General features: G+C 45.8%; 1 protein-coding gene and 2 long non-coding RNA genes across 8 annotated transcripts; 1 reads left to right on the forward strand and 2 right to left on the reverse strand.

Annotated features, from left to right (window-relative positions):
* Nucleotides 1-210: 210 nt before the first annotated feature.
* On the forward strand, nucleotides 211-5,970 carry LOC123045565 (uncharacterized). 6 transcript variants are annotated; one of them, XR_006421515.1, is made up of 5 exons: nucleotides 211-1,295; nucleotides 1,509-1,603; nucleotides 3,651-3,793; nucleotides 4,135-4,252; nucleotides 4,384-5,970. It is a non-coding gene; the product is annotated as an uncharacterized lncRNA (long non-coding RNA). The 6 variants fall into 6 exon arrangements; XR_006421513.1 differs by having other exon boundaries at nucleotides 212-1,295; nucleotides 5,530-5,970; XR_006421512.1 differs by having other exon boundaries at nucleotides 214-1,295; nucleotides 5,614-5,970.
* A 6,830-nt stretch (nucleotides 5,971-12,800) lies between these two features.
* LOC123041443 (uncharacterized) lies at nucleotides 12,801-14,179 on the reverse strand. Its single transcript, XR_006418524.1, has 2 exons — nucleotides 13,050-14,179; nucleotides 12,801-12,968 (listed from the first exon to the last, which is right to left on the reverse strand). It is a non-coding gene; the product is annotated as an uncharacterized lncRNA (long non-coding RNA).
* Nucleotides 14,180-19,259: 5,080 nt separating this feature from the next.
* Nucleotides 19,260-23,283, reverse strand: LOC123045566 (disease resistance protein Pik-2). The gene is made up of 3 exons (XM_044468675.1): nucleotides 23,042-23,283; nucleotides 22,012-22,925; nucleotides 19,260-21,869 (listed from the first exon to the last, which is right to left on the reverse strand). The coding sequence occupies exons 2-3, from the start codon at nucleotides 22,875-22,877 to the stop codon at nucleotides 19,601-19,603; spliced, it is 3,135 nt and encodes a 1,044-aa protein (XP_044324610.1). The 5' UTR covers nucleotides 22,878-22,925; nucleotides 23,042-23,283; the 3' UTR covers nucleotides 19,260-19,600.
* Nucleotides 23,284-23,963: the final 680 nt, after the last annotated feature.

The raw sequence follows: 23,963 nt of genomic DNA on the forward strand, positions 1-23,963 counted from the left end.
TTCGTCTATGAACAGTGCGTGCGTTACTGTAGCGACGAGGGAATTTACATAGTAAAAGATGAAGCCACTCGCCCTACTAGCGACTATAGCCACGTCTCCTTTTATTCGTCTATGAACAGTGCGCGCGTTACTGTAGCGACGAGGGAATTTACATAGTAAAAGATGAAGCCACTCACCCTACTAGCGACTATAGCCACGTTCCTCCTCCCGAGCCTTCTCCCGCAACGACCAAACCTAACCCGCGCCTCCCCTGCACCCCCCGCCTCCTCTCCTGCCGCCGCCACCTCCTCCCCGCGACCCCCGCCTGCTCCCCTAGCGCCGCCGCCTCCTGGGCCTCGCCCTCACCGGCTCGCGACCCCGCCCTCCTCCCCTGCCGCCGCCTCCAGCCCAATCCCCTCACAGGCTTCCTCTTTCCCTCCACTCCCCAGACGCCGCCACTTGTGCTTGGCAGAAGGAGTGGCTGCGATGATGGAAGATGCGTGAGGAGGACGAGGAGGAGGCCGTGGTCATGGCGGCGCGACGGATATCGTGTTCGGGCGGCGCAGTTGGTCGAGGCAGAGGTGCCAGCCCGCGGGGTCGCAATCGAGCTGGGCGTGATGAGAGGGAGGAGAGGGATGGGAAGAGTGGGAGGCGCAAGGACAGCGGCGCTTGCCATCTCATTCCCCATCTCTTCTCGTTGCACGTCCCCCATGAGTTCCTCTTTCTAATCCCCTTCCTCTCCATAAGTTATCTTTTTATTTTCTGAAATATGTATGTTTGCTCATTGGGCGGCCATGGATTCTAGAGATGGAGGCCTCGACAGGAGGAGCTCGAGCCGAGGAGCGCGCCCTCGATCCGGGCTCAACAGGGGGAGGGGAGCAGCAGCCGCGCCGGCCTCGTCGCAATGCGTGCAGCAAGCTGAAGGCGCGGCAAGAGCGGCGGTCAAGACCACGGTCGCGGCTTCCGGGGACCAAGGTCGCTTCATTCCGTCTCCTCCCCCTTTTTTTTCTTCTCAGGCAACAACAGATGACAAGATGCGATGCCCCATCTTCAGCTTGCAGGAGGGAACGCGAGCTCTCCTCACTGGTGACGGCGACCTGGCGAGGAGGTCCCTTGTTCTGTGGCCTGCCTCTGCGCGGCCGGCTGGCTGCTCAGGTGCGCGCACCAGTGCCTCTGCTCGCCCAGCCGACTGCTGTCCGCACAGACGCACACCACCCGGCAGCAGCGTGCCGAGCCGCCCCTGTTAGGCGGACTGCTGAAGCCGCCCAGTCCCGCCAGCCGCTCAGCCACTAAACCCGTTGCCTCTTCCGAAAGAGGTACCTCATCCCCTGATCCCCCAATCCCCCATGGTTGCTTACTTGATCTAAATCTCTGATTTAGATCAATTTACTGGCTCTATGGTGAGATACTAATTCAGCTTTTCTGATTTTAGTTACCGGTTGTCCTGTGTCCGGCTGAGCTACATATATTGCGTGTTAGCCTTTCACTGATTTTAGAATTGACCGTGTTTTGATGATTGGTTGTTACAGTGTTGCATGGAGTACCAAGGCTTGCACGTTGCCCAAGGATTGGACACCCAGTTGCTGATCTACACCCCCTTATCTGCATTCCACACTATTCAAAGGTACCAAACTGTGAAAAGAATGCTAGGTTGATGTTACACTGATTGGTAAGAGTTGAGACACTGCTTGAAAGCAAGGGGGGTTTGCCTGGTGTTGGAACTAGAGTGTTAGATTTATTTTGTTAGGTTTGTGATTGCTATAATCCTTGTGACTACTTGGTGGAATCTCTACAAATTTGCAAATGTTTTGTGATGCTTTTGCTATCTCTTGGTTGTGTCTTATGCCTCAAGTCATTGATAATATGAAAAATATTTTGAATTTGCCTTTGACGCCTCCTTTCAGTTCATCATGGTACTGGCAGATAGGCAGATATTTGTGTAGCAGTTGCTTGATGTGCTTACTGTACTAGCAAACAGAAGCAGGCTTCCTGGTTGATTTGGTTTTCCTAGATTTCAACTTCCTTTCAGTTTCAGATGGACAGCCATGAGTTGTTAGAGATGAGAAGTACCTAACGTAAGACCAGAGGTTGCTATTTCAGATCAAGGGTTGGTGTCGACGTTTAACAACATGTGTTTAGGGAAAGTATCCTGTCAGTCTTCACATTTTTATGGGGCGCATTCACCATTCTGCGTGTATACATGTTGTTTTTGTATATATATATATATATATATATATATATATATAGGTAAATTAACTGGGACACCTAGGTGCCCGAGCACCTTGATTGTTTTAGGTATGTACCGCCACACAATGAATGTTTGATTTGTTTCCTAATTATTCTTCATGCAAGACTTTCCATGTCTACAATTTATTTTTGTTTTTAACTATTAGGCATGCAAGACTTGCCATACAATAAATCATAGTAATATTTTATTTTCTTCTGAACTACTATGGGTATCTAATACGCGTATTTTCGTTTCCTAACTATCTAATACGGGTATCTAATACTTACTAATAAAAATTCTGTGCATACGCGGGTATATATATCCAGTAAATTATTTTCTGAACTATTACGTTCTATTTTTTTAACTATTTAATATGAGTATCTAATACCTATTAACGAAATTATGTATATATCGGGTACGTATATACCCAATAATTTATGTAAATATATGGGTATTTAATACCTACTAACGATACCACAAAAAAAATACCTACTAACGATATTATGTACAAATACGGGTATCAAATACCTACTCAGGTAATTATGTACACATGCGGGTACATATATACCCAATAATTTTTTTAGAACTATTTATGTTTTATTTTATTTTCTAACTATCTAATACGGGTATGCAATACCTACTACCAAAATTATGTGCATTCTCAGGGTGCGTATATATCCAATGAAATCTTGCGTCATACATACACATTCCTAATTTGATCTGTTATACGTACAAGGGGCAGAATACATGCTATATAAGAAAGTAATAAATGTTGACTTACATATTAATACCCTGCCTTTTTATCACGCGACATGCATGCATGGGACGGTCCACGAATTAAAGCCTGCCAAATTAACTAGCAATTGATGCATTTTTATTGGTTTCCAAATCAGTTGTTGAACATGATCCAACGATGAAGAGGCAAGGTGCCCAGGCACCTAGGTGTCCCAAACTGGAATCCTATATATATATTGTTTGTGTGATATCATTCTTTTAAAAAACAATTATAGTGTCCTGTTGTGCTAGATGTTTGATACTTCGCTTGAATAAGAAGATATTTCTCAAGCAGAGGAATACAGTTATGCTGCGCTCTTCCATTTTTCAGGCTTTGGTTTTCACTGATATCAAGATAAAGTTGCCTCGCATGGCAACTTCCTCTGATCCTAATTTTCTTATCCTGGTATTTTTTTATCATTAAAGCTGAGAAATGTTTCTCAAGCAGAGGAAATACAGTTAAATTGTTCACTTACATTTTTGCATGTTTTTGTTTTCGTGTAGAGATGTATTTTAGTGTACACTGACCTGCTTTTATATACTCCTGCATATTTTTTAATCGCTGCAACTGCTGTCAGTATTAAATGTACAAATGGTACCAACTTTACAGCAAGCTATGCAGTTATTGCTGTCATTTCCCCTCCTAAAATCAGCATTATCCTATTTGTAGGAGCTCCAGTAAGGTTGCTCGCCAATGAGCTGGAAGTGTTTTTGTCCTGGGTGCTTGCACGATTGAGGAAGAGACTGGTTATTTCTAAATGTGCTACTGCAGATAAAAGATGAACTCGTCCTATTTTCTTTCTTCAATCTGGGGTGCAGATTTACCTCCTGTTCACTAACATTTGTTTTTTTACGTAATTATTTCATTGATCCATGACATCAGCCATCCTCTAATTGAATATTTAGCTTGCTTCTGCTACAAATTATGGCTTCCTACATCTGTTCATTTGGCTTGCAATAATATAAGTGTCGGTTCTTTTCATTGTGGAAGTTATTCTGCTATTCAGATAGGTCCTATCAGTGCTTGATAATGTACAATTAGCTGTGCCGATGTCTCTAACCTACTAGCACTCTACAGAGTGTAGTCTTAGGTATTGCCTGTGCCAATGCAATTTTATCGAAAATGCTCAATGACGACTTTCTCTGATTTGCAGACAAGATACAAAAGGTTTAGTAAAGGAGGACTCAAGTCTGCAACCACCATAGAGATATGGCCATGGAAGTATGGAACAATAGTGTGTGGATGTTCTGTGCAATTTTTCTCTCATCGAGGTATGCCTCCGTTTCACTGGGCCAGGCTCGACTTGCCAACTACATACTCCTTCCATAAAGAAATATAACATCGTTTAGATCACTAAAGTAGTGATCTTTAGTGATCTAAAGGCTCTTATATTTATTTACAGAGGAATTATTTGTTTTCTTTGCTGCAAAGTATTTTGAGATGCGTATGTTGAGATGGATGTGTGGCCACACGAGGAAGGATAGAGTCCAGAATGATGATATACGAGATAGAGTTGGGGTAGCACCGACTGAAAAGAAGCTTGTCCAACATCGTCTGAGATGGTTTGGGCATATTCAACGCAAGCCTCCAGAAGCCCCAGTGCATAGCGGACGGCTAAAGCGTGCGGAGAATGTCAAGAGAGGTCGGGGTAGACCGAATTTGACATGGGAGGAATCCGTTAAGAGAGATCTGAAGGATTGGAGTATCACCAAAGAACTAGCTATGGACAGGGGTGCGTGGAAGCTTGCTATCCATGTGCCAGAGCCATGAGTTGATCGCGAGGCCTACCCCAACTTGTTTGGGATTAAAGGCTTTGTTGTTGTTGTTTGCTGCAAAGTATTTTGAGATTATAGTGTGTTGAGCATGCAATCCCGATTCCAGGAAAAAAATATTATGTAGTCCATCGCACATGCTCGGTTTCAGAGTAAATCCAAAGCCATTTGCTGCCTCTTGAATTTTTGGTTCTACCTAATGCACAAAATCTCTCATGGTTCTATTTCTACCTGATGTAGAAAAGCGACTATTATCTGTTGATTGGCTTATTGATGTTTGGTACTGGTCATATTAGTTCCCTAGGGCCGTAAAAAACTACATTTCTACTCTATGATTATGTCTCAAAGATGTTTTCTAGCTTGCAAGTTTGATTTCTTTGTCTTCCACATGGTCGGTTTAGTTTCTCACCTTGCTTAAAAATTCAGGTTGAAATGTTGCCAGTCCAGCCTATGCTGATGCTATAATGGGATCATGACAGAAAATTATTTATTTTGTTATATACCTGCAGCTCACTTTGTTAATTTCCACAACAGCATTTTATATTTACATTTAAATTGTACTCCCTCTGTTCTTGAAAAGAAGGCATATCAATTTTGGTCAAAGTCAAATAATGTAAAGTTTGACCAAGTTAATCCAACAAACTTATACATTTTCTTTCCAGGGAGTACCTACTTAGTTTGATTATTGCATCTACTTCTACTTCTACTTCATTTCTGTACTCACATTTAAATTAGGCACCTACTTTATTTCTACTACTTTTTTCCTGCACCTACAGTATCAGTGTTGTATCTGCTCGATCATGGAGCTATGACTCTGTTACATTGGGCTAAAGATTGATTGCTTGCACGGGTATGTCAAGGTGTAGGTGCAGACTCATTGCTGGTGTTGAATACTGGAGCAAGAATGATGATCAATGCTCTAATGAACCTGCATGATGTAGCATTACTATTGGGATATATGGGTTAGGCACATACTCTTTTTTGACAGTAGGTTAGACAAGTGTTTTTTTTTTTAGTTTTTCTCTGTCGATTTCTCTTTTACTGTAAAGCAAAGGCTGATTGTTAGTCTTTGTTGAGTCAAGAGATTTTTTTACTTGGAAGATCGCAACATTGCCGATAGAAGAATGAGTTTTATAGCAAATCAGGTTTTGACTTCTATACTAATGGTTACATCACCATGATGGTTGGAATATAATTAAGACTTTGTTCGCACTTAATACTGGATGATGAGATCATCTATGATAGTGATGGGCGGTGCACTGTGATTGTGAGTATCATAGATCGCATTAACACATGCGTTTTTCCGCCATGCTCACTATCCAGTTATGCCACACCCAATTACTATCAGCAGGGTATATTAACTATATGTAATTGGTCGGCTATACGACAGCAGTGTACCACTGTCCTGTGTTGGTGCTTATCCAATCAAACATAGTTATGTACTAAGTTCTTATATTATGGGATGAAGGGAGTAACTAACATTACGTAACCAACATCATTTTGCCCTGTCTATCCATGTCTTTTGGCTTGGTTTTAACACTAGCTGCATACAACCTATCAGTGCTGCTATATAGAATCCATGTTTTATTTCCTCTTGCATTTTGAAACAGAATCTGGTGGACCTCACAAGCTTGTGGTATTGTATAAGTTGTAAAGTTACTTCTTATGTTTATATTTTCAAGTTCACACTTGGGCGCTGTTAGGAGCTATGATATTTCATTGTACCAACAAACTCCATCGGTTGAAACAGTTTTTAGAATACACTTCTTAAAATGGAAATTCCCAGCAAAAATATGTAGTTAATGGTCACCAAAAATAATATTACTAAGCTAATAATTTCTGGCTCGATTCGGGTCCTTGCGCCATGGGCGCAACGAGTCATCTAGTAGATAGGAAAGGGGAGACGGGGCGGCCGGCTTGATTCTCGATTGGAGGGCGGTTCGCTTCCGCTTCCGTGGGCCTTTCGCTTCCGTGCCCGTCGGTCGACTCTTAGCAGCAGATCTGAGCGGTCTATAGTCAATCAAACGGCTGAAAAACATTATGATGACGTGGACGCACGAGAATGCGGGAAAATCAGCTAGTTGGGGGCTCCTTATTAGATATAGTAGATAAAGCCAAAACTCAAAATGCACTTCAGATATCAATGGGGGTTCTAGCCCTTACCACAAACTTGGTCAATGCGTTATCCCCCAAGGCTTCTATGAAAAAGGGGGGTTGGTCTTGCCCCCCTAAAGGTTTCGTGAAATTTAATGTTGATGCTTCTTTTGACTACGACCTGTTTAAGGGCACAATGGGGGCGGTCCTGAGAGACGACAGCAGAAGGTTTATTGCTGGAGGGAATGAAAAGATAGACTATTGCGCGGGTGTGTTGATGGCGGAAGCCTTAGCTCTCAAATTTGGTCTAACAATGGCATAAAGAGCGGGATGTAATCACCTTATTATTAACTTGGATAATCTGGAGGTGATTGCTATGATGCATGATGGAGGGCAGTCGGCAGGTGCGGCGGCAGCAATCTTCGACGATTGTTTTCACTATGCCTGTGATTTCGTTGCTACTAGTTTTGAGCATTGTAATAGAAAAGCAAATAAAGTTGCTCATAAGCTTGCTAGATTAGCTAGATTTTCTTTGACTTCTGATTGGTTTGAGAGACCTTCAACTGAAATTGTAATACTCCTAGCAAACGATGTACTATTTATTTCTAATGAATAAAGCTTGGTTTTTTTCAAAAAAAGAGAGTAGATAAAGCCAATGTCGGGCCCTCTTCTTCGTTCTCCTTGCCATGACCGTCACTGGAATAGACATCAGTTACTGATATACCCTACCGAAAGTGAATATGGATCAGGATATATCGAATACGAAAAATGTTGGCGACTTTCATTCCCATGTGCTAACAGGAAACATTTACAATTCTGATAAAAAATAAGTCATACTCACAAAATAAGGGGCACATTGGTGTTAAATTTCAAGATGAGAGCACAAACCAGAAGACTGCAGCTACAAAAAAACGGATGATAACAATAATCTGCTTGCATACTCACAAAATTCTTTGTTTTGGAACTCCATGCTTGTTACTTAGTCCGCTGTTCATAGATATATGGGATGGAGCAATCTATCCCCCCTCTCTTATAGTACTCCTTCTGTAAACTAATATAAGAGCGTTTAGATCATTAAAGTACTCCCTCCGTCCGGAAATACTTGTCCTAGAAATGAATAAAATACTTTTTATTCATTTCTAGGACAAGTATTTCCGGACGGAGGGAGTAGTAATCTAAACACTTTTATATTTATTTACGGAGGGAGTAGTTACTAATGCACATTCTTTGTTGAAATAGTTCATTGCTCAATCAGCACGACTATGCTCATTGCTCAGCAACATCTATTTTATTCATTTCTAGGACAAGTATTTTCGGACGGAGGGAGTAGTAATCTAAACACTTTTATATTTATTTACGAAGGGAGTAGTTACTAATGCACATTCTTTGTTGAAATAGTTCAGTGCTCAATCAGCACGACTATGCTCATTGCTCAGCAAGTACAGTGTACAACAGCAAACTTGAAGCTGGAAATGCATGCAAGAAAATACTATTCACAGATATGCCCACCAGGAATCTAGATAAGGTATGCATGTTGGGTTTGCAACATTAAATAAGAGAACCCAATATGTGACGTAATGCACACAAACACGATATATACTTTTTTTTCATGCACTCAAACCTTAATGAATAAAATTAAATTTCCATGTAATGTAAAATATGTGAACTGCTAGATTAAGAGAGCAGTGAGTTCAATAAGTAGACAACTTAGAGCAACTCTAGCAGACCCCGCATCCCGCCGGCCCGCAAAACGCGTTTGCAGTTCACAGAAAAACGTCTTTGCGGGCCGGCGCAGACGGCCGCAGAGGCAGACCCCATAAACTGACCCGTAAAAAAGGATATTCGCGGAATATACCTTTTTACGGGTCGACTTTGCGGGGTCTGCTCTTGCTCCCGTTGCATCCCGTATCCCACCTGCCCGCGAATATATGAATACCACACCAATTATCAATACCAACACAATACAACAATCATCCACATTACAAATAATTATTCAAATCACTGAATACAAATACAAATAATTCAATACAAAACTTGTCCCGAATATAAGTACAAATACAAATGAATGGAAAAATGAGTTTGCTATTGTCCAACCCTTTGCCAATGGTGCTCAATGAGATCTTGCTGAAGCTGAAAGTGGGTGTTTGCATTTTCAATCTCCTTGTATGTCTGAAGAAAAGCTCTAATGCGGTTAGGGTCTCTAGCTGGTTTGACACGGCTGCCTACATTGTCATAGAAGAATTCCAAGTTCATGCCTCTCTTATCTTCGAGAATCATGTTGTGAAGAATAACACAGCATGTCATGATATTCTTCGAGGTCCGCTTGTCCCAAAAATGAGCAGATCACGGACAATGGCAAACCTAGATTGCAAAACCCTGAATGGTCTTTCAATGTCTTTTCGGGCTGCCTCTTGCACTCTTGCAAACTCACATTGTTTTTTAGTTTTTGGTTTTTTGATGCTCTTGACAAATGTGCACCAAGGAGGGTATATACCATCAGCAAGGTAGTACTCACTTGTGTATTCATGGCCATTGATTGTGTAGTTGCAAGAAGGATCATCACCACTAGCAAGTCTAGCAAACAAATGAGACCGTTGCAACACATTGATATCATTGAGAGTGCCCGACATACCAAAGAAGCAATGCCAAATCCATAAATCCTCGGACGCTACGGTCTCTAGCGCGACTGTGGCATCACGAGACTTGCCACAATACATTCCTTGCCATGCCTTCGAACAATTTTTCCATGTCCAATGCATACAATCAATGCTACCTAGCATGCCAGGCCACCCTCTCCTCTCATTAGATGCCATCAATTTATTTGTGTCATCCTCGCTCGGTGCCTGAAGATATTCGGGACCAAAGACACCGACGATCACTTTGGCAAATCTACGCACCGACTCAATTGTTGTATCTTCACCAATGCGAAGATACTCATCAGCATAATCAGCCGGAGCCCCATACGCAATCACCCGCATAGCTGTCGAGATTTTTTGATATGCATTAAATCCCTTCGAGCCCGCAACATTTCTTCATTGCATAAAATACCGACAATTGGCCTCGCAAGTTTGAACAAGTCTAACAAAGAGGGATCAACGCATTCGGTACCTTCTCCGGAATAGGTGAGGTGGATACGTTGGATTCTCCGCGAAGTAGTCTTGCACCAACATCTCGTTCCCGAGATGGTGATTCCGAGGGATGCAAAGACGCCCGACGTCGATCCTCGCCGCCTCTTTCGGTTCTCATCTTCGTGCTCCTTGACGGCAAGAGCCATCACTAATGTTTGTTGCCGGAAGTTTGAGAGCATCATCTAAACATCCGAGTCGTCCGAATTGGACGAATCGGAGAGGAGAAACTTCTCAAACGGGGTCAATTCCATCTACATGAACAAGGAGCACACGCCGCGTCAACCAACCGGGCTCAAATTCCATCGACATGAAGCAAAATAACACTAACCAGCGGCGATGAGGGGCGTCTCGAGGGCGGTTGATCCTCGGCAGCGACAGTGATGAGGGGCGGCTCTTCTCGCCGTATCCGCGCGGGAGGTGTGGCCTAGCAGTGGTGAAGGGTGCAAAAGGCCCCGCCGCCGCAATTCCGCCGACTGCTTTGGCCGGAATCGGTGGCGGTGGACGGGCGGAAGCTGTGGCGAGTGGCGGCGGGAGGAGGTGGGGAAAGGGGCGCGGGCTGAAATGTCCCTCCCACCAAATGCTTCACTGCGATACGGGGCACTGCATGGGCGAGGCGGACACCCGCGAATACGCGGGTTGGGGCCGAGTTTTCGCCACGCCCCTCAAAAAGTTTTGCGGGCCGGCCGCGTTTGCGATGTCTGTTCGGGCGGGATTTTCCACGCCAACCCGCATTTTGGTGGTTATTTTGCGGGTCGGGGCCTTTTGCGGGTGAGGGAGTCTTGGATTAAGGGGTCCTCAGATGGACGGACTATGTAGCGTGGGCCGGACTGTTGGGCCGTGAAAATACAAGACAAAAGACTCTCCCATGTCCGGATGGGACTCTTCTTGGCGTGGAAGGCAAGCTTGGCGCCCGGATATGAAGATTCCTTTCTCTGTAACCAACTTTGTACAACCCTAGTCCCCTTCGATGTCTATATAAACCGGAGGGCTTAGTCCGTAGAGGCAATCATAATCATACAGGCTAGACTTCTAGGGTTTTAGCCATTACGATCTCGTGGTATATCAACTCTTATAATACTCATATTCATCAAGATCAATTAAGCAGGAAGTAGGGTATTACCTCCATAAAGAGGGTCCGAACCTGGGTAAACATCGTGTCCCCCGCCTCCTGTTACCATCAACCTTAGATGCACAGTTCGGGACCCCCTATCCAAGATCTGTCGGTTTTGACACCAACAGCGGGGTCTGCTAGAGTTGCTCTTACATTGCTGCACAACTAGCAAAAAGCAAGAAAGCAAAAGCAGATGATTAGAGCATATACAACCAGGCGCCCCAAACCCTCCTCAAACGCCTGGGCGGCCCGCCAGGTCACTAACCGGTCATGAAATTTCGACCCAGACGGATGCCTTAAACGCCCGGGCTGACCGATACCCATCATATCCAGCCCAAATATGGGACGGATATAGAGGCGCCCGGGCACACCCGTCATGTCAGACCTGGCTCACGCTGGCCTACTCGACCCCACATATATCCGTCCCCATCCGCTCGACGGACGAAACCCTAGCCACTTCACACTCCACTCCCCTCCACTCCATCCGCCACCCGAGCTCACCTCTGGCGATTTTCGGCCGTCTCCGGCATGGCGGGAAGTGGATCTGACCCCGACCAGTCCGGATCCGTCGACTAGGTTGTCATCCCGTGCGGGTTGGAGGAGGCAATGGTGGTTTGCATTGCACTCCGCCGCTCCCGGGAGGACAGCGCCCAGCCGACGGATGGATCTGTCCGCCGCGACTCCATAGCATCGGCTCAACGGGCGCTCGGGTCCTCTAGGGATGGATCCTTGCGGTCCCTACAGCCGGAAAGTCTCTCCTTCCCCATCATAGGTCGGACAGACTATGAGTCTCATCGGGAACGGGCAGCCCGCCGTGGGAAGGAGAGGACAAGGGCTGCCGAGGCCCGCATCACGGCGGAAATTGCGGCGACGGAGGCGGCTGATGGGCGGCGCGGGCGGCCACAGAGGAGGAAGCCATCCGCTCCCGCATTGTGAAGAAACGACAACGGAGGAACACATGCGCCCTTGCCCAAGAGCAGAATCGAGTGGCCCGTGCCATGGCCGGACGACCACCGAAGGAGGACAACGACGGCGAGGACAGATCCGACAACGAGCAGATCCGGCTTGATCCCTACTACGCCTTCGACCGGTGCTTCCGCCAGAAGAGCAACAAGGGCGCCAGGAAGGGCAAAGGCAGCCGTGGATGATCTCCACCATAACCAAACATGCCAAATTTTGGTAGTCTGATGGCATGTTTAGTTAGTAGTGATGGAATAGCCGAACGATGTGTGTGTATCGACGTAGTTGCATGAATTTGTATGGATTTGAGATATGATAATTGAGCTGTCTGGATGTGGATTGTATTATTTGAGGCATGACCGGTCAGTGTCCGCGGGCATTTGAGGGACTGAATTTGACCATCGCGGCTGTAGATGCTCTTAATAATCACATTTTAGTGGGGAAGTCATTCATTTATATGAATAGTGAGAAACAAGCAAGTTGCTTACTTCTGGAAGTAAGTTAATATGCCGTGTTAGACCTTCATAGTGCATACTAGCATAGCCTGTGCGGCGGCACGCCGCACCCGTCGATATGTTGTACTGGCAATGAATATGGTAAGCCAACTGTCAATATTTCGGCGTCGTCGGTGATTCATTATTCATTGCCAGGCTAAGTTGGCTGACGTGAAATATTGACAGGAGGCATACTCGAGACCCACTTATTTATTGTGAACTTACTGTTAATTTCCTTATGTAATTTTTTGTTTCTTTTGTAGGAATATTATGCTGCTATCTGTAAGAAACGGAAAGATCAGTTACCTTTTTACGTTCTTCTCATGTAACGACGATCGTCTTCCACCTGGACGAAATAAAAACATTCCATGTCTCAACCATGGAAAAATTACATACAAACTTTATGTACAAATCGCTGGCAGACCAATCTGTGTAAAATAGTACGGGGATAAATACCATATTGCCAAATCAAGAAGGTAACTTGAAAGTAAAAAAAACAAAGCACTCACCAGCAAGTCGTGGATTTCAGCGATCTCTGAAAATCTGCACTACCTGCAAAGCATGATAACAAACGACAGTTTCAGAATCTGTAGATGTTCATGCTAACGTTTCGTTGCCCTTATACTTAGCCCGTAACACTGGTATTTTCTTAGAGATTTGGTATCTTTATGTCACAAACAGTAATGATATGTCAATTTCCTTTCAAGAATATGTGATCGCCAATTGATCTCCAAAGATCGTTCGTTGTACACTCATCATTAGGGCAAACCACCTCTGATTAATGCATGTGCCAAATACCAAGAGCAACAGTATACAGCACTCTCGGTTGAGATCCCTGCAATGCAGCTGCTTTTCAAGAAATGCCCAATAAATGGAAAACCAAACTGGTTTCTTCGGGCAAATTGCCACAAGATGCTCTAAGTCTTCAAAAGCAAAACCATATGGTGACAAAAATATAACACCAACTACCTTCACAAACAGAGATCACTGAACTTTGTTTCTCTAGAAACTTTAATTCAACATATAGAGGTGGAAAATGTTCAGAAGAACTTACACGGATGTCCTGAAAAATACAGTAACAAATAACAATAGTTCAACTGAAAAGGAGGGCCACCCGTGCACGGAGGGCCACCCGTGCCCGCGCCTTAGAAGAAGACCAAGAAGCTGGCCGAAGACTCCATCCGCACCAAGCTCAAGGACTTCCCCTAGCCGGCCTTCCCCGGCGCGCTGCTCACAGGATTCCTCATCTTCGCCGGCAAGCGCGCGCGTGCTCATCGGCATCGTCGTACTCTTGGTCCTGCCCGAGCAAGATGCCCCGTCGACGCGCGGGCAGGCGTACCGTACCGTGCGGTTCAGGCAAGGAAACCCACCAAGCCGGTGAGAACGAAACGGCCGGCGAGCCGCGGAGTGAAAACGCCGGCCTGAATCAACCTTAGCCAACTGACCACGCACAGCAGCGCCTGTCGTCACCGACTAAGAATCCGCAGGAAGAAGACGCATGCCTGCACGATGCACACGACAATAACGGCCACCCGTATCTCAGGAGGGCGATCCCGACGATGCCGTCCAGACCGAGCAGGAGCAGGAGCAACCATCGCCGAGTCAAAATGCCACCAGTAGTTGGAAGAGAAAGAGTGAAAACGGGCGCAGCTAGAATGGAAAATGGCCGCAGGGCACAACCAATATTTATAGCCGGCAGCGAAGTGAGAGAGCACAAATTGAAGACAGCCACTGCACATGCTGCAGAAACACCCAGAGAACTGTACAAAGGCGGCAGCCGACAACGTTGAAAAACCAGAAATCGCGGGGCGGCAGCCGACTCCAGCACATCCAACGTGGCGAAAAGAAAGAAAGAGATCGAAGGAAGAAGCTAGCAGCCATGCAGAAACAACCAAAAGAGAGGAGTTAATTGCATGGAACTATCACACTTTGGCACGTCGTAACGAATCAGTACCATTAATCATTTTTTTTGCTATATAAGCACGTATCTGACTGAGTGGCCCCACCTGTCGGACGACACATGGCATATTTTTTTTTCAAAAAGCCCCTCGCGCTATACTTAATCACGTACACGCCCTTTATGAAAATCTAAATAAGATAGAGCGCGGGTGGGATTCGAACTGGCGACCTGCCGCGTCAAGCGCGCGCGCCCGACCACTACGCCAGCCTCGGTGGCATGTTCAAATTACGATAATGAGCTTATATTGTTATACCTTTGAACAAATAAAATAAAACGAAAAAATGATGCTACATCAGGATGCGATATATTTGTTACAGTTACTGCATATATTTGTTGTATTTTTTTAATGCACAGTTACTCAAAAAATGATAACATATACTAAAAATTATTGTGTAATCGTAATAAATTTTATAATGCATGATGACCATTTTATTACTAGTTAACGGAACGTGCTTTGCACGTCTTTGCACCTCAAGGTCCTGTTTGGATTAGCTTTTCCTTATGTTCCTGGCCGGTTTAAAATACAAGCCTCTTCCATCGTTTTGTTTCCAAACAGAAATAAAATATTGACCATAATTTACACCTATAAAATAAATACAGGTGTATAAACTTCACCCATTTCAAACGGGGCCCAAGTCAGAAATTTATTTGTTTTTCAGTTGAGGAGGAACAAATCTGATTATGCCCGAATCTGTTTGGTTGTACGAATACTCAAAGGCCTAGTTATATTTCTTTCCTTTCTCTTTTTGCTCGTTTATAAAGTTGTATTGGAATATAAGTCATATGTTTTCGCAAAGAAGAAAGAAAGTATTGGAACATAAATATAACAAAAATATTTAACAGTATTTATTGTGTCAGAAATTATGCACTGCACACAGCTTCTTGCAGAGCAGAGACACCGGAATGAAGCATGTTAACCAAGGGATTTTATATAGTATAAATGAGTAGAGAGATTGAGAGGATTCTGGAATATGATGGGACCCATTTGGCTACCGTGCCCTTTCGCTCGAAAAAAAATTCCTATACGACCTGGTCATATGCAGCTGAACCGGAGACCCTCTTCCGCGTGTGACACTGATTTCTTTACAAACATGGGCTCATGCGTAGCAGCTTTTTGCGGCCGGCAGAGAGCTAACAAATGTTAGCCATCAGATACATGAGAACGGACGGCCAGCGTTTCAGGGATTCGCTGCATGCTTAACCATTGGATGCGGCAAATGCACAGTACAAATTGTGTTTCTATGGCGGGAAGACCTAGGGCAAGCAAAATTTAAAAATTCATGTACTATAGTAGTAGAGAGATACATTTCAATTTTTAAATACGCATTCAACTTTTCCCAAAAATGTTCTGAATATTTTTTTTAAATGCACAAACACTTTATTTACCTTTCAGAGTAATTTTAAAATTTCAAACGTCAACCCAGAAACAATGTAGAGACCAGCAGGTTTATTCTTCACACCGACCGTAGTGTGCGTAACGTATATTGATAAAAATCATACACAGGTATATATATAGACATCATATATTATAAAATGTTCAATATACATACGATAAACTTTTTATAATATGATATCGTACATTCAAACTTTTTAGAATATGCAATATATATACATATTAAACGATGCGGCGAACATTTCTTTAATCGTACGATGCGATGAACATATAATATTTTTTAATATTATATAAAAACCAGAACGTTGAGTTTAAAGACGTATACGCGTATTAGTTGACACATAGGATGGCATGGGGCAGAGGCAGCAAGCGCGCACGGCGAGCGACTCGGCGGGGTCGATTTCCGGCGGACGGTCACTCAATTTTCTATTTTGTAAAGAAACGAAAGGCACAAAGTTGACGTGAAAGCAGCAGCAGGAGCGCAGCGGCAGCTAGCTTTCCCATCGAAAGGCACGGAGCGTGTTCGAATCCCGGCAGGACGAGCCCGTGTGGTTATTTTTGAAAAAAGTTTTCTTGTACCAGGACATTTTTTTGACAAATAAAGGATTTATGCGTGATTAAATAAGAAGCAAGGGTTGTTTTTATAAAAGAGCATGACATGTCAGCCCCTGACACACGGGTCCTGGCAGTCAGATACACCGTCAATACGCGTTTATACGTGACTTAGACTGTTTTGCAACACTTAGGTTTAGAGTTGATATTGCATGGCAAAATAAATGACTAATAATACTGATTCGTTACGACGTGCCGAAGTGTGGTTGTTCCTTGCAATTAACTCAAAAGAAAGGCGTGGCCAACTCGATCTCTCCATGGCCGAACCGCATGTAACCAATCGAGAAGTGAGAAGAGTCCAGGACATGCAAGAGCTGAGTCCTCAATTTATTATCTTTTGCACCAGCAATCGCTGCACGCACCTAGCCGTGTACTTGACTAAATCCCCCACTAAAGCACGCGTCAAGCACCCATTGGTCTGATTTTGTCTGATAAGAAAAATTCCAAAAAACCTGGTAAACTAAACCTGGCCGGGTTTAGTATATTTAGAATTATGTTATATTATCAATTACATCATAGGTTACTAATACTCCTCAATTATATTAGACCTCCATCGTAAGTTAATAGATTGTTGAAGCACGTCCTATAAACTGTGACGGAGGGAGTATCTTAGATGGTCTCAATTTTTTAACATGACTCATATTAGTATCTCATTTAATATCATGATACTCATGTCCTCCTTTTCCTCAGTAAATACCATGACAACTCAGCTACATACTTAGTTGACATTGCATAATACTTACTATGATAACCCCACTATGAGAAGTCTTATCACAACAAATGAGACGAGTAGGCCACAACAGAAACGAGAAAAGAGAACCGACTAAAGTCCATGAATTTGAAACATGAAACATAAAAATATTAAGAACCACATGAAACATGACAATCCGATGGCGAGGAGGTTGGGAGGCAGATCCGACGGCAAGGAGGAGCTTGGTGGGGACGACGGAATTCGACGACAGGGAAGCTCGCTCACGGTGGCAGGAACTCGGGGACGACGACGAGGTTCTCAGGGACAACGGCATGGTGCACGGGGATGGTAGCGGGACGGGTCGGCTGCGTCGCGAGCTCAGCGGACATGGGCGGTTGCGGCGGACGGTGCCGAGGAGTGGGATGGGGAGGTCGACGTCAGCGGGACGGGACAAACGTGTTACAAGCTCGACGGGGTCGGGGCTCAGTGACAGAGGTCGCCGAGGGATGGTGGGGTTCACGGTGGTCGATGGAGTGGTTGTGGCGGCGGCTTGAATCGGCCGACGCGGAGGCAGGATGAGGTTGCATGATAGCGATGAAAAATTACACTGGCGGTTGGGTTCCCACCACAACCGTTTTTGTTTTGGGGCAGCACTAAGAGCATCTACAACCGGGTGCCCCAAACCCGTCTCAAACGCCCGGGCGGGCAAACCGGTCACAAAAACTCAATCCCACTGGGCGCCTCAAACCACCCTCAAATGCCCGGGCTGTCCGGCGCCCCTCATATCCAGCCCAAATATAGGACGGATATAGGGTGGCCCGGGCACGTCTTCCTGATAGGCCGGCCCACCACTGACCCCGCCAATGTCCCACGAAAACCCCAGTCTGGCTCCTCGCTCGAAATCCTAGCTCACTAGCTCTCCTCTCTCGCTCCGTCCTCTCCTCTCCCCTCTCTGGCTCTGATCCAATCCGGTGACCATGTCGAGCTCTGGCAGCCGCTCCGACTCCGACGTTGACGTCGATGAGGAGCTGGCCCTCCGTATTGCCTTGGAGCAGTCCAAGGTGGACACCGGAAGCAGCTCTGATCTGTAGCGTCGCCGCTGCTCCCCAGCCGGCGTAGGCCCCTCCCGGCCCGCGTAGAGCTGCGCGAGGGCTGCATAGCCTGCGCCTCCCCACGCCGTCCCCTGCCCCAGCCAGCTGCTGCACCCCCAAGTGGGCAGCAGTGGGTGCTTGTGCTCGCCCCGCCGGCCCGGACGCGTACGCCGGAATCGGAGGCGTGCGCCGCCCGCCGCGAGAGGCAGCAGACAAGGGAGAGGGACACGACCGAGTAGTCCGTGCGCCACCGCGGGATGCAGGCAGAGCCCGACGAGGACGAGCGACTCCTCGCTTGGGTCTACCGCCGGTCAGTTATGACGACGGAGATAGACGCTCGGCGGCTTCTCCGGAAGAACGCCAAGGCGCTCCGAATTGCCATTGAGCAGTCCGAGCGCGACGCGGCGGAGGCAGCTGGACTAGCAAAGCTCAAGAGGCAGTAGGACAGGGCCGCCTGACGGCTCAAAGGGCTCATCCTCCTCTCCAATACCTCTAACGGCGACGACCACGACACTTCATCCGACGACTCAGATGATCATGCACCAGCCGCCGACGCCTATAGTTGCGCCGGCAACCGGAAGGGGAAGGGGCCGACTAGGAAGTGGTGAAGATCCGCCTTCTCCACTTTAAATTCAAGGTTTTAGATGTAGTTTAAACTTGTCCGTCGTGTTATGTGCATTATGTGAATTGTGACGATCTTTTGAAGATCCGGCTGTGATCGTTTGGTGAACGGATTGTGCACTTGTATGTCCGTTTCTATGTCCGTTCATGATTTATGTAGTTTTTATCGATGTTGCATGATTTAGTATGGATATAAGGGATCAGATATGAGATACGTGGACGTGTATGACACAATTTGAGGATGACCGGTCAGTGCACGCGGATCCGCGGGCATTTGAGGGACTGGATTTGCCAAGTCCGTCTGTAGATGCTCTAATGGTGTTGCAAATATACATCACTTGTAACAAAAAATTAGGGCATTTGCAAATTATTTTGGCAACAAATAGAGATAGGGCATTTGTGGGATATGTTTTTTTGGCCCAAAATGCCCTCAAACAGCAGTTTTTTTTTGGCACGACGGTTGTTTTACATCATCCGATGATGCTCTAAGAGCACCAGCAATGCGGAGCAAGAATGCTACGACACAATATAGACACGCGCTTATCACCAGGCTTGATGGTATAAAGCGAGAAGCCCTGGCCTCTGCATCATCGGTTGGTACACCGTACACAGAACTATCTTTATTGCTAAGTTATACTGATATCCCTACAATACAAAGGTACTAAGTGAGAATAGCTAGACCAGACAATCTCTTACTCCATTGATGATTCGTTGTACTCGTCGACAATCACAGTAGGGGGATTCTTCTCAATCTTGTTCGCCAATCGCTTTATCTCCTCGGCCGCCTTAGGGGCCTTGCTGCTGACTGCAAGAAATATCTGACGGAGACTTGCAAGATTTTCCAGGCCATGAACACCATACGCAGTTCTGAACCTCAGTTCAAGTCTCTGGAGCATCGGCATGGCACCTTCCACAAAACTCAAAGGTGGCAGAAATGGTGCCAATAAGCGCAGTAGCTTAAGCTTGCCGAAACCACCATCCGGCACAAATATCTCTCCTCCTGAATTCATTGTATTCTTATGCAGAATTTCAAGAGCACTTCCATTCTTGGACTTTGCTGCATCTAGAGAGAAAGTGAGAGAGAATAGCTCAGGCAATTCACTTAGAAGCATCAAAGTATCTGTCCTCAGTGAAGTTAAGGACAAAGTTAGTTTCTCAAGGCCATGCATACTAACGATCCACTTGGGCACTTCAAATAAATTGCCGCAAAGCTCCAGGGTGTGCAGGTGCTCTGGCGGTGCTTTTGAAGAACTGAGTGATTCCTCAAGAAAGCCAGTGAAGCCATCATCAACCGCAAGAAATTTGAGCGAGCAACTGCTCAGGTGCTCAATGGCAGAGAGCAACAGTATCTCATCTTCTTCTTCCAGCTTCCCAAGTATGTAAAGGCTGAGTTTCTTCAGGTTTGTGAGCTTCTCTAAGGCTTGGAGCACTTGCTTACATGAGCCGCGGCTAGTCGATTTGAATAAGCCAGTAGCCGTTGTCTTCCTGGTGAATCTGACCATGCCTGCAGTTGAGGTTCCACATATCCCCATACCAGATAGCGTTTTAAGGGCTGTCATCTTTGTGATCTCTTCTGTCATTATCAGTGCTTTCCGCTTGCTTTTATTGCCAGCAAGCAGATGGGTCATCCGCTTTAGCCCCCCAACTGACTGAGGCAGTTCACTTACTTCTGTCTCCCTTATGTCAAATACCTCCAAATATTCCAGCTTCCCTATTTCAGCTGGAATCTCCTCAATGTCTGTCCGACGTAGGCTCAAGTACTTCAACTGGTGCATTTTGCATATTTTCTGGAGCTGATGGGACGATAAATCTCTACAAGATTCAAGATCCAGCACTTGCAGTATCTGAAACTTCAGCAAACAAGAATGCAGTGCTTTAAAGCTGTCGAATGCTGTCAATGATCGGACATGTGACAATTTCATCCTCTCTACAGTTTCTTTTTCTTCCCGAGCACTTCTGTGAATAGAGAGTCGGCGCACCTTGTAGCTTGGAAATGGTGTCTGCCAGTGACCACCCACTACAGTGATGAAATTCTCGTCGCTTGACTTGGAAACAATATACTCAAGAACCATGTCATGAATTTGATAGGTCTTGACTTTGCCATTACTGCTGTTGTTGACTGCCCGAATCAAGTTTCTGCTAATTAGTTCGTTGAAGTAATCTTCAGCAACTTCCTCAATAGTCTTCCCATGCTTTTGAATGATAAAGCCTTCTCCTATCCATCTTCTAATCAAACGCTTTCTGCTAACAAAGCTGCCCTTCGGAAACATGCTCAAGTACAATAAACAGGTCTTGAGATCAGCCGGCAAATCATTGTAGCATTGGTCAAGTACTTTTGTCACTCCTTCCGTACTGAGATGAGTTTCCAACCCCCCATTCAAAGCCTTGTCTACTTCAGCTAAGTAGTTATCTATTGTCTTCGAGCTAGTGCCTGATCGCAGTTTACTAGCCACGAGCCCTGCTACGACAATTATGGCCAAAGGCAAACCTCCACACTTTTTTAAAAGAGCTTGAGCATCTCCAATGGGATTGTCAGAAGTACCAGACATAATTTGACCATGTGCTACTGCTTTAGTTGGATTATCACCAACAGCACCCGAGATAATTATACCATGCGATGCAGCTTCAGTTGGACTATCAGAAGCAGAGGTGACAATGTAATCACCTGACGGAGCTTTAGTTGGATTACCAGGAGTGCCGGATAGAATTTGACCATATAATGAAGCTTTAGATGCATTATCAGGAGCACTTGAGACAATTTGGCGAAATAATTTGTAGGAATTTTCTTCAAGAAGTGGCTTGTGGTCATACAAGCGACCATTTCGACGGCAGCAGGCAACAGCTACAGATTTAAACCTTGTTGTCACCACTACACTCCCACACTTCACTCTTTCAGGCAAAGAATCATTAATGTTTTCCCATGCTGATACAGACCATATGTCATCTACCAAGACAAGGTACCTAATTCAAGAATTATTGAAAAACCAAGTAAGTATTTGCAATAGCAACATCACAATTAAATACTGTACTAGTATAATGGACTGGCTTGTGCACGTAAAGTAAGTACTACAACAACAAGAGCAAACATATACGAGTGGTATACCTCTTATCTTTCAGTTGGTCAACGAGCTTCTTTCTGAGATCTTTTTCTCCCCATTCCTCAATTCCCTCAAGGGGGTCATTCAGAGAAGCACCGGCCTGCTGCTCATGGAATTGCTTGACAAGGCTCCTCAGAATCATCAAAAGATTGAACTTCTGCGAGGCCTGCACCGACGCTCTGCAGTCAAAATCATCTCCAAACCTGCGGTACAACTCCATGGCGAGCGTTGTCTTCCCAAGGCCACCAAACCCAAAAATAGCAAGGAACCGCTTCTCAGTGCTCTGCTGAGTGGTGTGCTGCTCTGCTTTAAACCATCCCCCGAGTTCGTTCATGGCATCTTCCACGCCCACCGGTTGCTTCGTGCCAATGAGTTCGGGAGGCGGAGCTACACGGTCTGTAGGAGCGTCAGCTACCACGGGCTCACTGCTACTTCCCGTAAGGTTGTCCACCCCGTACCTCGTGCGCCGGTCGCTGACCTGCTGCGCCCGAACCTTGAGGTTGCCGATCTCGGCGGCGATGCACCGGCGCACGTACATCGTCGTGAGGAAATACCACTTCTTCCGGATGTACATCAGCTTGCCGTTCCCTCGGGGCTCGTGGCCGAGCCGGTGGTTGACGTCGTCGACGCAGTCCTCAATGTCGTAGGACACCTCGCGCACCTGCTTCATCCAGTCCTGCCGCTGCTCGTCGTGGCTGCCAGCACGCTTGGTCCTGTTGAGGAAAGCCTGCATACTGGCCAGCTCGTCGTTGATGTACTGGATGTCGTCGCGGACGCCCTGGATCAGGGTGTACTCCTGGGCGAGTAGGCTCCCGAGCTTGCCGACGAGGGATTTCACGGCGTTGCTCGAGGCGCCAACGATGAGATCCATCGTAGCAGTATCTTTGCTTGGGACAAATAGTAACAGGGAATAGTAGATCTGCATATGAGGTGCAAGTGCAGTGCGATTGGTAAAAAGTCTATAACTGAGGTCTACAAAGCAAATTTGCTACAAAGTCGAGAATTGAAAGAAAAAAGAATAGAAACTCGCCGTACTTGGCAGCTCTAATGGAAGTTTCACTCCACCATCTTGGCAGTGCGTGTGTTTAAGGGAGGACGAACTGCTGCCCGTCGGCAGTCCAGGCAGAGCAGAAATTAGCGCCCTTCATCTCGTGCGGCGCGGTGGTAGATGTATCCGTAGATGGAGAGGGTGATAGACCGGATCTGGATCTGCTAGAGTTGGTGGGTACGAAACGGTGGATTCGAGGGCTGCGTGGAACCACCGCGGCGCTCAGTTGGCGAATGAAAAGGAGCATCAAGTCAAAACCTTTCAGAACCCTCCCTATATCTACAGTAAAAGACAAGGGAAACGTTTACACCCGACCACCGGTCGCGCGCGGGCCACGTGATCCAGCTGGATCGAACGATCAGGGAGACCGCGCAGTTAGGACATGTACAATGGTTCTATCTTAGCAATGTCACATAGGTTATAAGATGAGGTGGAGGAGAGAGAAATCATAAGAGAAGGCTTGTCTTCTCTTAATTAAGAAAAGGCAAGAGATGATCTCTTAGCACAATATGTCTCACCACGTTTTTAGGAATAACTAGTTATTGAAGATAAGGCTAAAAGATGACTCATTGTAGACATGCTTTTTTGTCATCTCTAAATTGCATGCAAGATTTAAGATAAGACTATCTTATCGACCATTGTACATGTCCTTAGTACGTTTTTCTGGCCCACGCACTCTATACGACGCCTTTTTTTCCTCTTATTATTATCTTTTGCTTGCAGCTCTCTCGTCCACTAGTTCTTCCCTCTTTTCTTCCCCGTCCGGAGCACAACTCCTTTTTTTCTCGAATATGTGAGGTTGCGTATTTCCATTGATAGGGTGGGAAAGGAGGTAATAGCACCGCAGGTACCCTAACTTGCACATAATGTGACGATTTAGTCCCAAACTTGCAAAATTTGACTCCACCA

The sequence above is a fragment of the Triticum aestivum genome, chromosome 2B (assembly GCF_018294505.1).
Source record: "Triticum aestivum cultivar Chinese Spring chromosome 2B, IWGSC CS RefSeq v2.1, whole genome shotgun sequence".
Classification (NCBI taxonomy): Eukaryota; Viridiplantae; Streptophyta; class Magnoliopsida; order Poales; family Poaceae; genus Triticum; species Triticum aestivum.

Coding starts and splice junctions, on each gene's coding strand:
- LOC123045566 (XM_044468675.1), bottom strand. CDS start 22,877: ATGGATCTCATCGTTGGCGCCTCGAGCAACGCCGTGAAATCCCTCGTC. Junction 21,870..22,011: donor GACCAACTGAAAGATAAGAG/GTATACCACTCG, acceptor TTCTTGAATTAG/GTACCTTGTCTTGGTAGATG.